Raw genomic sequence first — 12,423 nt, 5'->3', positions numbered from 1 at the left:
TCGTGATTTCATTGGCGCATACATAAGGCATGAGCGTTATCTATAGATTCCAAGTAAGCTTTAACCATTGGAAGTTACATCCTCAGCTGACCACCATTCCTATTTGCACCGTCCTGGTAGCGGTGTTGGTGCTATTGTCTTGTGAATCAGGTCTGTTGGTGAATAACAAAGTAAGGGTCCAAACCATCGGAATCTCTTCACAAGAAGTACTTCATCAAGTCCAGGAAGTTTACATCGTGCATGGATTATTGTATTTGGGAGGTACAAATCCTGAGAATGTGCTGAAGATGCAACCGGTCAAAGACTTCCAGCCTATGAATGTCAACAACGCACAGGGGCCAGGTTTCACATCCGTAGAAAAGGATAGTGCAGGAAAAAAAAAAAAAATCACCTTTGCTTACCAAAAGAAATTCAGCTAACAACCAAGTGCGCATCTACCGGTGTACACATGACGTTATACTAGATTCCTAAAGACATAGAAATCGTGCAAGGAACGCAAAAATGAATCTTACGATTTGTTCAAATTTTACAATTTGTCTGCAATTAAAAGAAGTGAAACTGGATTCTTGTGCAGTTTTCTATAGAACGTTTCTCAGAAGACATAGAATTCTAAGATTCACTAACATTAGTGTAACCACTATCTGAAGACGTTGGTTTTGTGAAGAAATCAAAATCTATGTGCTGTTTCTGTTGAGTTGTCCAAACCATAGCAAGTTGCATGCGCTGGTGTAAAAAAATTGTGAAGCAAAGATTGTGCAGTCCATAACCACATTTCTCCTAAGTCAGCGTTGCCTGATTCCAGTGGCAAGAAGTCCAGTATGACTAGAAACAATGCCAAGATAAGAGGAAAGCACGTATATCACCTGATTTTCCCAAACGGTCACCCATTTTAGTACTGACTAGGTTCAATGATGCTTAACTTCAGTGAACTGACATGTCGACATGATTAAGGCATATTGTTATCAATAATATTAAAGAAATCACTCTTTGTGGGGAGCACATGGGGGGGGGGGGGTAAGTAATTAATATTAGTGTGGTATTAGAAAAGAATTCTAGGGTAAAGAGGAAAGAAAAAAAAAAGTCAGTGAGGAGAAGTAATAATTAGTTTTACTATTACATAACATTTGGATTATTCGGACTACTGTTCTTGTCTTAAGTGTTATTTTCACAACGTTTCGGTTGATGTAACCGCCGACCTTCTTCAGATATACCTTGACAAACTCGAAAATCTTCCTGGACAAACTCGAAAATCTTCCTGGACAAACTTGGGGAATTTGCATAGACTTTTGAACAGATCCCTTTATTTAATCCAAAGGGGTAGCATGTCCTCGTTCTGTCAGCCATAACTGGGTAGAAGCTCTAAGTAATTAGCAATTGTATTTTGCATGTTCAAAATTCTGTGCAGATTCCCAAGTTCAGCAAGGTACACCTGAAGAAGATCAGAGGTTATATCAACCGAAACGTTGTAAAAATAAAACTCAAGATGAGAACTGTAGTACGAAGAATCCAAAATAATACGAATAATCAATCCTCATCTCAAAAATTCAAAAATGCACGTAATATTTGTTTACATTTTTCTCCCATGATTTATTCATTAAAATATTCCCTACAATCTATTCCTAACAAATCCAAATCAAGAAGCTGTCAACCACCTTGGCAAAAGCACAAAGCGACAAGATGATTTTTTTTTTTTTTTTTTTTTTACACAGTGATCACCACTTATCAAGGCCCGGAAACCACTCAGGGATAAGGGTTATTGCAAGTACATTACATTAGTGTGGAGATTTGATGGAGTGTTTAATTAAGGGGACGGTTCATTAGGAATTTGTTAACATTGGACTTGAAGACATCCAAGTTGTAGTCCGGAGGGAAGCAGGCAGACGGAACAGAGTTCCACAGGCGTGCAGTTCTAAGAAAGAAGCTTTGTTCATGGAATCCGTGTTTTGATTTAGGCACAGATATAGAGTGGGGGAAATTTTTCACAGTGGATTCAGCTAGACGGGTGTTTTTCGTGAAAGATTGGCGAGGGGGGACCAGAGATTGGAGTTCAGACGAACACCTGCCATGGAAATAACGATAAAACAAGGATAGGCTCGCAACGTCTCTTCTGTGGGAGAGAAGTTGCAGGGTAGAGAAAAGGGCATCCCCCACTAAGCCAAGAAGTCTATTTTGTACTCTGTCAAGGCAGGATAGGCTGTTTCTAGCAGCTCCTGCCCAGATATGGCAGCAGTATTCAAGATGATGTGCTGATTGTGATATGGCAACAGATCGGTGAATCTATCAACTATGCCCCAGAGCCTAGCTGGAGTCCGAACACGGTACCCCCGTAATAATAATAATAAAGGGTTGGGTTCGAGATTCCTAACAAACGGTTCCCCAGTTCGATACAAAACACCTGATGAAGGCCGGAGGGCAAAACGGCCGAAACGTTGTGACTATAACAACCAAGATGAGGAAGTCAGTCCGAAAATCTCAATCAATCTATCAACGGAGTTCAATCGTTTCTGAGGTGATAGCTCTCGATATATCATCGATAGGATTTGGCATGAAGGTCTGTTTCAAAAGTTATGGAATAACTGGAAATGTCCTCTCAATCATCAACTTTTATTGACTCTGATAGGTCTAGAAAAATAGCTGATTTTAATTAATTTAATTAATTGTGTTTCTACACAATACAAACCAAAATAAACCGATTTTTGCTGAACTAAATATTTAGGATATTTTTTCAGATGAAGAGAATTTAAAAAATATCAAAATTTGTATGATGTATGGGAAAATTTTTTACTTGATTTCCACCTTAATAATTTCCTTTAAAATGACGACTTCGGAAGGTTTTCGAGTATGCTGAAAACGAATATCGCATTTAAATTTCCGCAAATAAGTAGTTTTCCACATATTAAGCAATGTAATTCCTTATGTTAAAAATGGTGGCCATTATTGTACGCGTAAGCGCACATATTTTTGCACGTATAACAATGGCCACCACTTTTAACATAAGGAATTACATTGCTTAATATCCGGCAAACTACTTATTTGCGGAAAATATAAATTTTTCAGCATACCCAAAACCCTGTGAAAGTTGTTGTTTTAAAAGAAAATGGAAACCAATCGAAAATTTACCGATGATTGGTAAATTTTTACGACGGGCCCACCCTCGCCATGTTAAGAACAGCTTTCGGAATAAACACCACCACCTCCAACCTCGAAAGCCGTTCTTAACATGGGGAGGTTCGGGGAGTGTTTATTCCGAAAGCTGTTCTTAACATGGGGAGGTTGGGGGGGAGTGTTTTTTTTTTTTTTTTTTTTTTTTTTTTTTTACAAAGGCATCACCACATTATCAAGGCCCAGAGGCCACTCAAGGATAAGATAAGATGTTTATTCCGAAAGCTGTTCTTAACATGGGGAAGTTGGGGGAGTGTTTATTCCGAAAGCTGTTCTTAACATGGGGTGGTTGGGATGTTTATACTACGCTGGGGCAGGTCGTAAAAAATATCGTTTTATTTTTAAATAAGAAAATCAAATGTTATCACTAAACGACGACTGACGATCTCATGACACAAATTTATGAAGGGACAAAAAGGATATAATTTAAAATAATTCCAACTTGTGAGGTTTTAGAAAGCTATTCTTAAACATGTGGAAAGAGAGGTATTGGAAGAACTCAAATTCGCTTAAAATGATTTTTAATAGAAATGAGGGTACTCCTGCAGTATTTTACCCACCGATTTCACGATCTTAGCCGAGCGTTGACGAACGCTTTCGGCGTTAACGCCGACGAAAGCCGAGAATTCGGAGCTACGCCGACGGTGCAAGAACGCTAAAAGTATGTGAATAGCAACAACATTACAAGGAAAAGATATTACACACACACACAAAAAAATGGATAAAATTAATACAGAAAAATTTGGATAAAATAAATCACAAACACTTACCGTAAGTTTTTTTAAAGTAAAATAAATTTATTTTGTTGAATATTTTTTTTTTTTTTTGGTTCATTTTGTTTTCCGATAGTTTTTTTTGGGGGGGGGGCGGGGTAAGCAACAGTAATAAACACTTCAATGCTTTTTGTTTGTTTGTTTTTAACAAAACGTTATTAAACAGTAACAATTTTTTTTTTTTTTTTCAGTAATGTTTGTAGGGGGCGGGGGGACACAACAATTACTGTTTATCTTTAGTTCCAACTGGAAGATTTTCTACTGACTGTAGAGGCAAAGTAGGGAGCAAAGGGTTTTCAGAGGATGTGGAAAGAAGAAGCTCCTTCCCCAACCGGGTAGCCTTCCGCGATTTGATTTATTATGGAGACAAAAGGGTTGTGTCCAAATTTTTGTCTCCACATAAATTCGCATAAATATGTTTCCAACAGCTCCCGGTTTTTTGTTTTTTTTTTTATCGCTAAATTAAATAACTTAAATGAAAGGCTGTGTATTTTTACTTTGAAACAATAAAATAACTGAAATGAAACGCTATGTGTGTAATTTCAAAGAAAATTATTCGTCTGCTGCGCGTTCGTTTGAAGCGCCCTGATTGGCTGATAGAGTATCGTACCGCTCGCCATGTTCCGGCGTTTTCCGACGGATGTCGATCAACGCTCGGCTAAGATCGTGAAATCGGTGGGTAAAATACTGCAGGAGTACCGAAATGAGTCCTCTAGTAATATACAACGAAAAGAACATAAAACTATTCTTTCTCGCGTTCTTTCATGACTTTAATCTTTATAAATTGCCAGATATCATTAAATTCAGAAACATTTAAGAAATAATCAATAAAATGAAAAAAAAAACAAAAAAAAACTTTATCAACCCAAACAAAACTTGTTTGTCAATACCAATTTTTTTTTAAACTGTAGATCAATCTAACATAACTGACTATAATATCGAACGTCCACTGGGTCCGCACAGAACATTTTAATAAAGTAACAAACTTTAAAAGCTATAAGAATTCAGTCTAAAATTAAAGAAAATTATTTGGAAATACTAAAAAAGACACATTAAATTATTGAAAGTTTAATTTCTTTTCTTTTCTTATAAATCTATTTTAAATGTATATTTTTTTTTAACTTTCACAAAATCAGCGCGCCAGTCGCCACTGCGAGTGGAGAAAAAAGACGTTCAACGTGTTAGCCGATCACACCAAAAGAGTGGCATTACGTATATACATATATATTAATTGTCAATGTGGTTGTTTATGTTCGGAATTTTACAGCGATCATGTTCATTAATAAATATACGATTTTTTAAATAAGTTTATTTAAGCAAATTAAGGATTTCACAATTGATAAATAAAAAGAATATAGTTATGAAACAAATTCGCTCTTCGATTTATTAAATTTACTGATACGATTTCAAAAATTAACCCCAACAGACAATCAGCTTTGTTTTGTTTTTTTTAATAGAGTAATATGTTTCTGAAAAGAAATTGGTTAATTAAATTTATATATAAAAAATAGCTGTAATGTGAATAATTTGAAAATTTCCGATTTTTTTTTTTTTTTTTTTTTCTGTTTCTCATTATTTGTTTCATCTTTTGGTACTCATGCAGAGAGTGATCCGTGCTGCATCTGCAATAATAATGTTATTTAAAAAGCCATTCTTAACATGGGGAGGGGAGAGTGTTTTTTTACCTATTCTGCACTTTAACCTTACAATTGAATAATAAAAAAAAAAACATATCATAAAACTTTAATTAAACTTGGAAATACGATTTAAAAAATAGCGCGGATCACTCCCTACCCTACATTTTAGCACCCATCTTTTTTATTCATTGTTTTTTGGGGTTTTTTTTGTTGTTGTTTTGTTTTTTGGATTTGTTACAAAATTTTGAATTTGTTTTTTTTTTAATTTCGACTTTTATTTATTTATTTGGTATGTCTGCAGAATTTTAACCTAACTTTTCTTTTAATCCAAAGTTATTTCTCATTTTGGGGAAAGGAGTCAACTGTTTAAACATTAAACATAAATAATAAGCAAATGTTATTTCGATTATTTCAACCTCCTATTTCAATTTGGATTTTTATATAGACAACATTGCGGCCGATGTAACCATCGGCCTTCTTTATGTGCATCTTTTTCGAACTCGGGAACCTGAACTGGATTTCGATCTGAACCCTATATTTAATCGGGGGGGGGGAGACAGATTGTTGTCATTCAGTCAATTATGATTTGCTACAGGCGTTAATTATCGCCTTTAAGAAATGAGACATCACCCTCGAAAAGTCTGTCACTCGAGTTATCGTTAATCAACGCTATCAACCGTTACACCATGGGTCCAATTTTAGTATGAACTACCTTTCTTATCTTTTAAAGATGCGCACTATGAATATCCGAGTATTATTATTGAATTAGTTTTTGTTTTCTGCAGCTGAATAAGGTCGGAGGTTACATCGGTCGAAATGTTGTGATTATAGGTGCTCCTACAGAATCTAAACCGAACCAACTTTTGCTAAACAGATCGGTTCAAATTCTGCAGAAGTACCAAATTTAGGGCGAAAACATTACCAAAATAAATTTTAAATAGTTGTAATGTGATAAAACAGCAAATCTAATTTGCTTATTAGAACGCTAAATGAAAATCGTATAATAAAAAAAAAAAAAATTAAAATAAAAATACTGGCGAAATAATAATCGAGGCTAATAATACGTAATCTAAAAGCGAACTACTTTCGTGTTCACACAACAAACAATGGCTTCAGTTGACTAAGTTCGACTTTTCATTGTTATAAACAACGATATTAGTCAAAATCAAGAGCCTCAATTTAACATGGAAAAATTAATTTTCTTTTTGTTTTTTTCTTACCGTTGCAAACGATTTCGATATTCTTGTTTAGTAAGCGTACCCGGCTTTCAAAAGATATAGTAATATCCGCCATTTTTCTTCCATAGTATCCGCGAAAAACAACTTGTTTCAAACTTCCCGGCTTTTCACGTGACCTGACGTCACTTCCGTTTCTACCGATTACCATCCTCCTCCCTCCTTTCATTTTTTCTAGTTTCCCTTTTTTTCTCCCCTCTCCTCGTCTCTCTCTCTTTCTCTCTCTCTCTCTCTCTCTCTCTCTCTCTCTCATAAGAAGGAGAGAGTTGAAAAAAGGAGAACGATAACCATCACTTGGGGAGCTTGATATTCCCCCACATTAAAAAAGACCTTGTGTCAAATTTTACTATTCTGGGAGAAGAGAATAAATAAGAATTCTCATCTCAACAGCAAGGGTACGCGGTCATAGTGCGATACCTGGTGCTTCTTTTTTGCGATCAACGCATAAAACATTATTAGGGGCTTATTTGGAATTAAAGGTATTTAAAAAAATAAATAAATTGAAGACAAATATTTATGATGTATGCACCCGTCACGGGACAGAAATGTAATATTCCAAAAATCACGTAAATTGATCAAGTATATTTTTATATATAAAAAATAATTTGCAAACGATTTTAAACTTTTGATGTGAAATCGTTAGTATTACAAGACTGAACTCTCAAGTTTGAATTATTGTGGAGTTATCTGCCCAGGTCTCTTTTTTTTAATGGCGTCGCAAGACAGTTCACTTTTGCTTTTTTTTTTTTTTTTTACATAGGCGTCACCACTTATCAAGGCCGATCGGCCACTCAAGGATAAGGGTTGCTCATAAAATATGATTTCTTTAGTTAAAAATGATCTAAGCTACCCCCCTTTTTTTTCTTTGTTTGTTTGGCTTACCCTTTCCTTTTCTTTATTTTATACTTCTTCATGACGGTCTGGCATTGGATTTTTACATGAACATGCGATTCAGACAAATGCTAAAAATATGTGATGCTAAAAGCATGTGATGATAAAAAGAGTCGGGGGGGGGGGGGGACTCTGAGGATACCTCTATGTGCAGTCAAGCTAATGATAGCAAAAGAAATCAAGGTTGACACAGTTGAGGAACCCGGATAGAAAGAATATTCATGTTACTAGGAAACTAAAGTGACCACTACATACAGCTGAAACAAATCTTTCACAGAGATATTTTCATAGCAATCACCATTTCAAAACCCACGCATATCAGAACGCACAGAATTACAACATCGTAATTTCCCCATCCACACACATGTGATAAAGGGACTATGTTGCACTCCACGCGCAGTGATACACCAAACAGGCTATAATATTCCAGAACAGGTAGCCCTGCTAGTCTGTGATACCAAATAGACATGTGAAGTCACAGATGTAATTGGCAGGCTGTACCCGGCTTGTGGTGGGAAAAAGGAAAAACATGACTAAGCTAAAATGGCCATGTGGCAACGAGAGACTATTTTTTAAGTGGTGCCAAAAATAACGGTAATAAAAAAACTTTTGTTGAGAAAGAAAAATGCCAACCCGGATTTTATTTTATTTATTTTCTTTTTTGAATCAATTTTCACCCCAAACAAGGCACAGTGCCTCTTTGATGTAGGGGGCTACTATCGAGGACATAAGTTGCTATGATATTGTCCCATTGATTACTGTACACGCAATAACCCTTATCCCCAACTAGCCTCCTGGCCTTGATAAGTGGTCACCACTTATCAAGGCCTGGAGGGACAATATCATAGTAATCGTTAGTAATGGAAATTTGATGAATTGGATTACTTAAGTGAGCGGTTTATCAGGAATTTGTTTATGCTGGACTTGAAGACATCCAAGTTGTAGTCAGGTGGGAAACAGGCAAATGAAAGAGAGTTCCACAGGCGTGCACTTCTAAGAAAGAAGCTTTGTTCATGGAATCTACATTTTGATTTTGGCACAGATAAAGAATGGGGAAAGTTATTGACAGTGGATAACAGTTCACAAATAAATAAATAAAACATACAAATTACTCATCTCAAAGAATTCCAACAATAAAATAATATCCTGTTTGGTACAAACCCAACGATGGAAGATCAGATAATAATGAAAAACTAGGATTTATAAGACCAAAAATCCAACCTTCATTGCCTTTTACCGTTGATAGAAGTATTAGATCTCTACAGTTCCAGGTAAGCATTGTCAGAAGATAGCTGTTTCAATCCTACCCAAAGCCGTCCAGAAGATTAGTTGGCCAAAACGTGATGAAATGACGACAACTATGGAAGGCAGTAATTACTGAAGATACAGTTAAGAGACTCAGCATCCCTATCCTGTCATAGTTAACCACCTGACGAAGTTGGCTGAAACGTTGCTAAAAAACGAACATAGAGATGAGGATAACAGTCTGCAAATATATTACTGAGGATACTGTTAAATAAATAAATAAATAATGTTTTTTTTATGTTTCTAAATTTTTTTTAGATAAAGATTGATTATTCGGATTGGATTCTTTGGACTACTGTTCTAATTTTGAGTGTGATTTTCAGCATAGTAGATAAAGCAATTAATAAAACTACATTGGTAAATTACACTCTATTGGAGGTTGAAGATTCAAGATAAAATCACAAATTAATTAAGATTTATACCCAGTCATGGTTGACGAAATAAGAGCACACTATCTCAGTGGATTAAATAAAGAGTTCCGTTCAAAATTCTGGGCAGATTGTCGAGTTTGACAGAAAGATTCTTGAGTTCGACAAAATACACCTGAAGAAGGGCGGAGGTTACATTGACCGAAACGTTGTGAAAATAACGCTCCAGCTGAGGATAGTAGTCCAAAGAATCAAAGTAATTTGAATAATCAATCCTCATCTAAAAAAATTTATAAACGTAATAAACGATAGATACTAGTTAACTTTTAGATGGGACCCTAACAGATACTGGCACTCCTCCGGGTTAGAGTGGACCTGGGAGTAATGATGATTAAAAAGTGATTCCATATACCCCAATTGAATTGAGTCTTTATATCATACTCAGGATGGTTGGGTTAGGGTTAGGGTTAGGGTTAGGGTTAGGGTTAATACTGTAATCCTTTTCCCTCTCCCACTACAAAACTCATTCATGTTCTGCAGGGCAGTGAACAAAAACAATAAAATCCACCATAAAACAACCAAACCAAACACTGCAAACTGGCAATTGAAGATACAAAGAGCTTGAAGAATAAAAACTTTCAACAAAATAAATGGATGCAACATGAAGACTATTTCCAAAATAACTGGATTCGGCATTAAATAACCTGAAAAGGGTTGATATGCCGTAAAATAACCAAACCAAACCAATCACCACGGATGGGTGCGGCAAATAATATAAGAAAGAATTTTCAAATTAATTTAATTTATTTATTGCGGACTATTATCCTCAACTTTCTTAGTTGTTGTTTCACGACGTTTCGGCTAACTATTCGTCTGGCCTTCATCAGGTGGTAACCGCGACGGGATAGAAACTCCGAATCTTGTAACTGCATCCTCAGTAATTACTGTCTTTCATAGTTGTTGTCGTCTCACCACGTTTTGGCCAAGTAAGCCTCTGGGTCTGTGGCACAGTGGATAGAGATGTTGAATCTCTACGGTTCCAGGTGAGAATTGTCTGAAGATAGCGGTTTCAATCCTACCCAAAGCCAACCAGAGGCTTACTTGATCAAAAACAAGGGGAGACGACAACAACTATGGAAGGCAGTAATTGCTGAGAATGCAGTTAGGAGATTCAAAGTTCCTATTCCATCGCGGTTACCACCTGATGAAGGCCAGAGGAATAGTTGGCAGAAACGTCGTGAAACAACAACTAATAAAGATGAGGATAATAGTCCACAATAAATAAATTAAATTAATTTGAAAATTCTTTCTTATATTATTTGCCGCACCCATCTGTGTGAATTGGTTTGGTTTGGTTATTTTATGGCATATCAACCCTTTTCAGGTTATTTAATGCCAAATCCAGTTATTTTGGAAATAGTCTTCATGTTGCATTCAGTTATTTTGTAGAAGTTTTTTATTTTTCAAGCTCTTTGTATCTTCAGTCGCTAGTTTGTAGTGTTTGGTTTGGTTGTTTTATAGTGGATTTTATCGTTTTTGTTCACTGCCCTGCAGAACATGAATGAGTTTTGTAGTGGGAGAGGGAAAAGGATTACAGTATTAATATTTGGTACATTTTAAGTTAGGAAACCAGTCAGAAAGTGGGGGGGGGGAGAGATAGAAAGAGAAGGGGAAATTGGAAGAAAGAAAACGGGGGAAACGGTGGGTGTTGTTTTTGGTTTTTGTTTTGCAGAACATAATTAAGTTTTGCAAAAGAAATAGAAAACAAAAAGCAGCAATGTTAGGTGCATTTCGTCTCAGGAAGCCAATATCTTCAGACTGCCTGATCTGGTGGCACCAGATCTGTGTAGAACTTCCTGTATCTTGATATTATTTTATTGTATATTGATAGTTACAGCCCTGGTCTTGCATTGCCGGCGAATGCCAGACAAACCATCTATGATGCAAACTCTGTTTATTCACCCACCATCGTGCTTGATATGACCAAACTAGTGGAGATGCTTCTCACGTAGTGCTACATCCAGAGTTGGGATTTGGGGGTTTGAAAAACATGAAGAAGGGATGGAAAATTATGAAAAGGAAAAGAAAAGAGAAAATATGATCGGACATTTATAAAATGCTACGGTCTGACTCTATTACCGACTAAAGGTCGGTTTCTAGGGTTTTGCTTTTGCTTTGAATATGTCTACATTCGTTTTTTTTTTTATGTCTATAATAGAGCGTAATACAAACAAACAAACAAACAAACAAACAGACAAACAGACAAACAAAAAACGTAGATAAAGCACTTAATACAACTGCATTTGTAAGTTACGCTCTATTGGAGGTTGAAGATTCAAGATAAAATCACAAATTGATTATTGCCATGATATATATATATTAGGTTGGTGCAAAAATAATGTCGTTTTTGACGTATATATCTGATAGAAAACAACATTATTTTTTACACCAACCTAATATATATATATATATATATATATATATATATATATATATATATATATATATATACTAGCAAGAGTATCCGTCGTTGACTGGGTTCAAAAACAGCCTACAGAAAATGGACTTTGATTTGTTAAAGTATGATAGGTTATGAAAAGGAAGGATTGTAAAGACATAGCTTTGAATTCGGGGGTATCAAAAGCAAAGCAAAATATGATGAAAGTAAAAATAAAATAGATAAACCCCATAATTTATTATACCATACCTGTTCACACTGAAACACTTATCACAATATTCTGTGGATCTATATTAAAAAACCTTGTTAAACTTTGTGACATATTTCCATTCTATGGAGGTCAGGTGCAAACGAACACCCCATAATTTTATTATACCATATTTCTTCAAACTAAAACATAATTATCAAAGTATACTTACGCAGATAGATATGAAAAGTCTTTATTAAAGTTTGTGCCTATTTCCATTCTATGGAGGCCAGGCGCGAATGCAGACCCCACAATTTTATTATACCATCTCTATTTAAGTTAAAACATACTTATCAAAGTATTAATATGTACATCTATATCAAAAACATTTGTAAACGTTTTCTTAA

The 12,423-nt window shown here is 35.5% G+C and overlaps 1 protein-coding gene across 1 annotated transcript in view; it reads right to left on the bottom strand.

The window, feature by feature from the left end:
• Positions 1-6,906, bottom strand: part of LOC145247511 (centromere protein I-like) — a 107,068-nt gene extending 100,162 nt beyond the window's left edge. The window contains exon 1 of the mRNA XM_080109325.1: positions 6,793-6,906. Within this exon, the coding sequence (XP_079965451.1) occupies positions 6,793-6,865 (73 nt within the window). The 5' untranslated portion in view covers positions 6,866-6,906. The remainder of the gene's footprint in view (positions 1-6,792) is intronic.
• Positions 6,907-12,423: the final 5,517 nt, after the last annotated feature.

Source organism: Euprymna scolopes, chromosome 25, assembly GCF_053919585.1.
Source record: "Euprymna scolopes isolate OS-2025 chromosome 25, ASM5391958v1, whole genome shotgun sequence".
Lineage (NCBI taxonomy): Eukaryota > Metazoa > Mollusca > Cephalopoda > Sepiida > Sepiolidae > Euprymna > Euprymna scolopes.
Note: the sequence above shows the minus strand (reverse complement) of the source record. Positions and strands in the feature narration are given on the sequence as shown.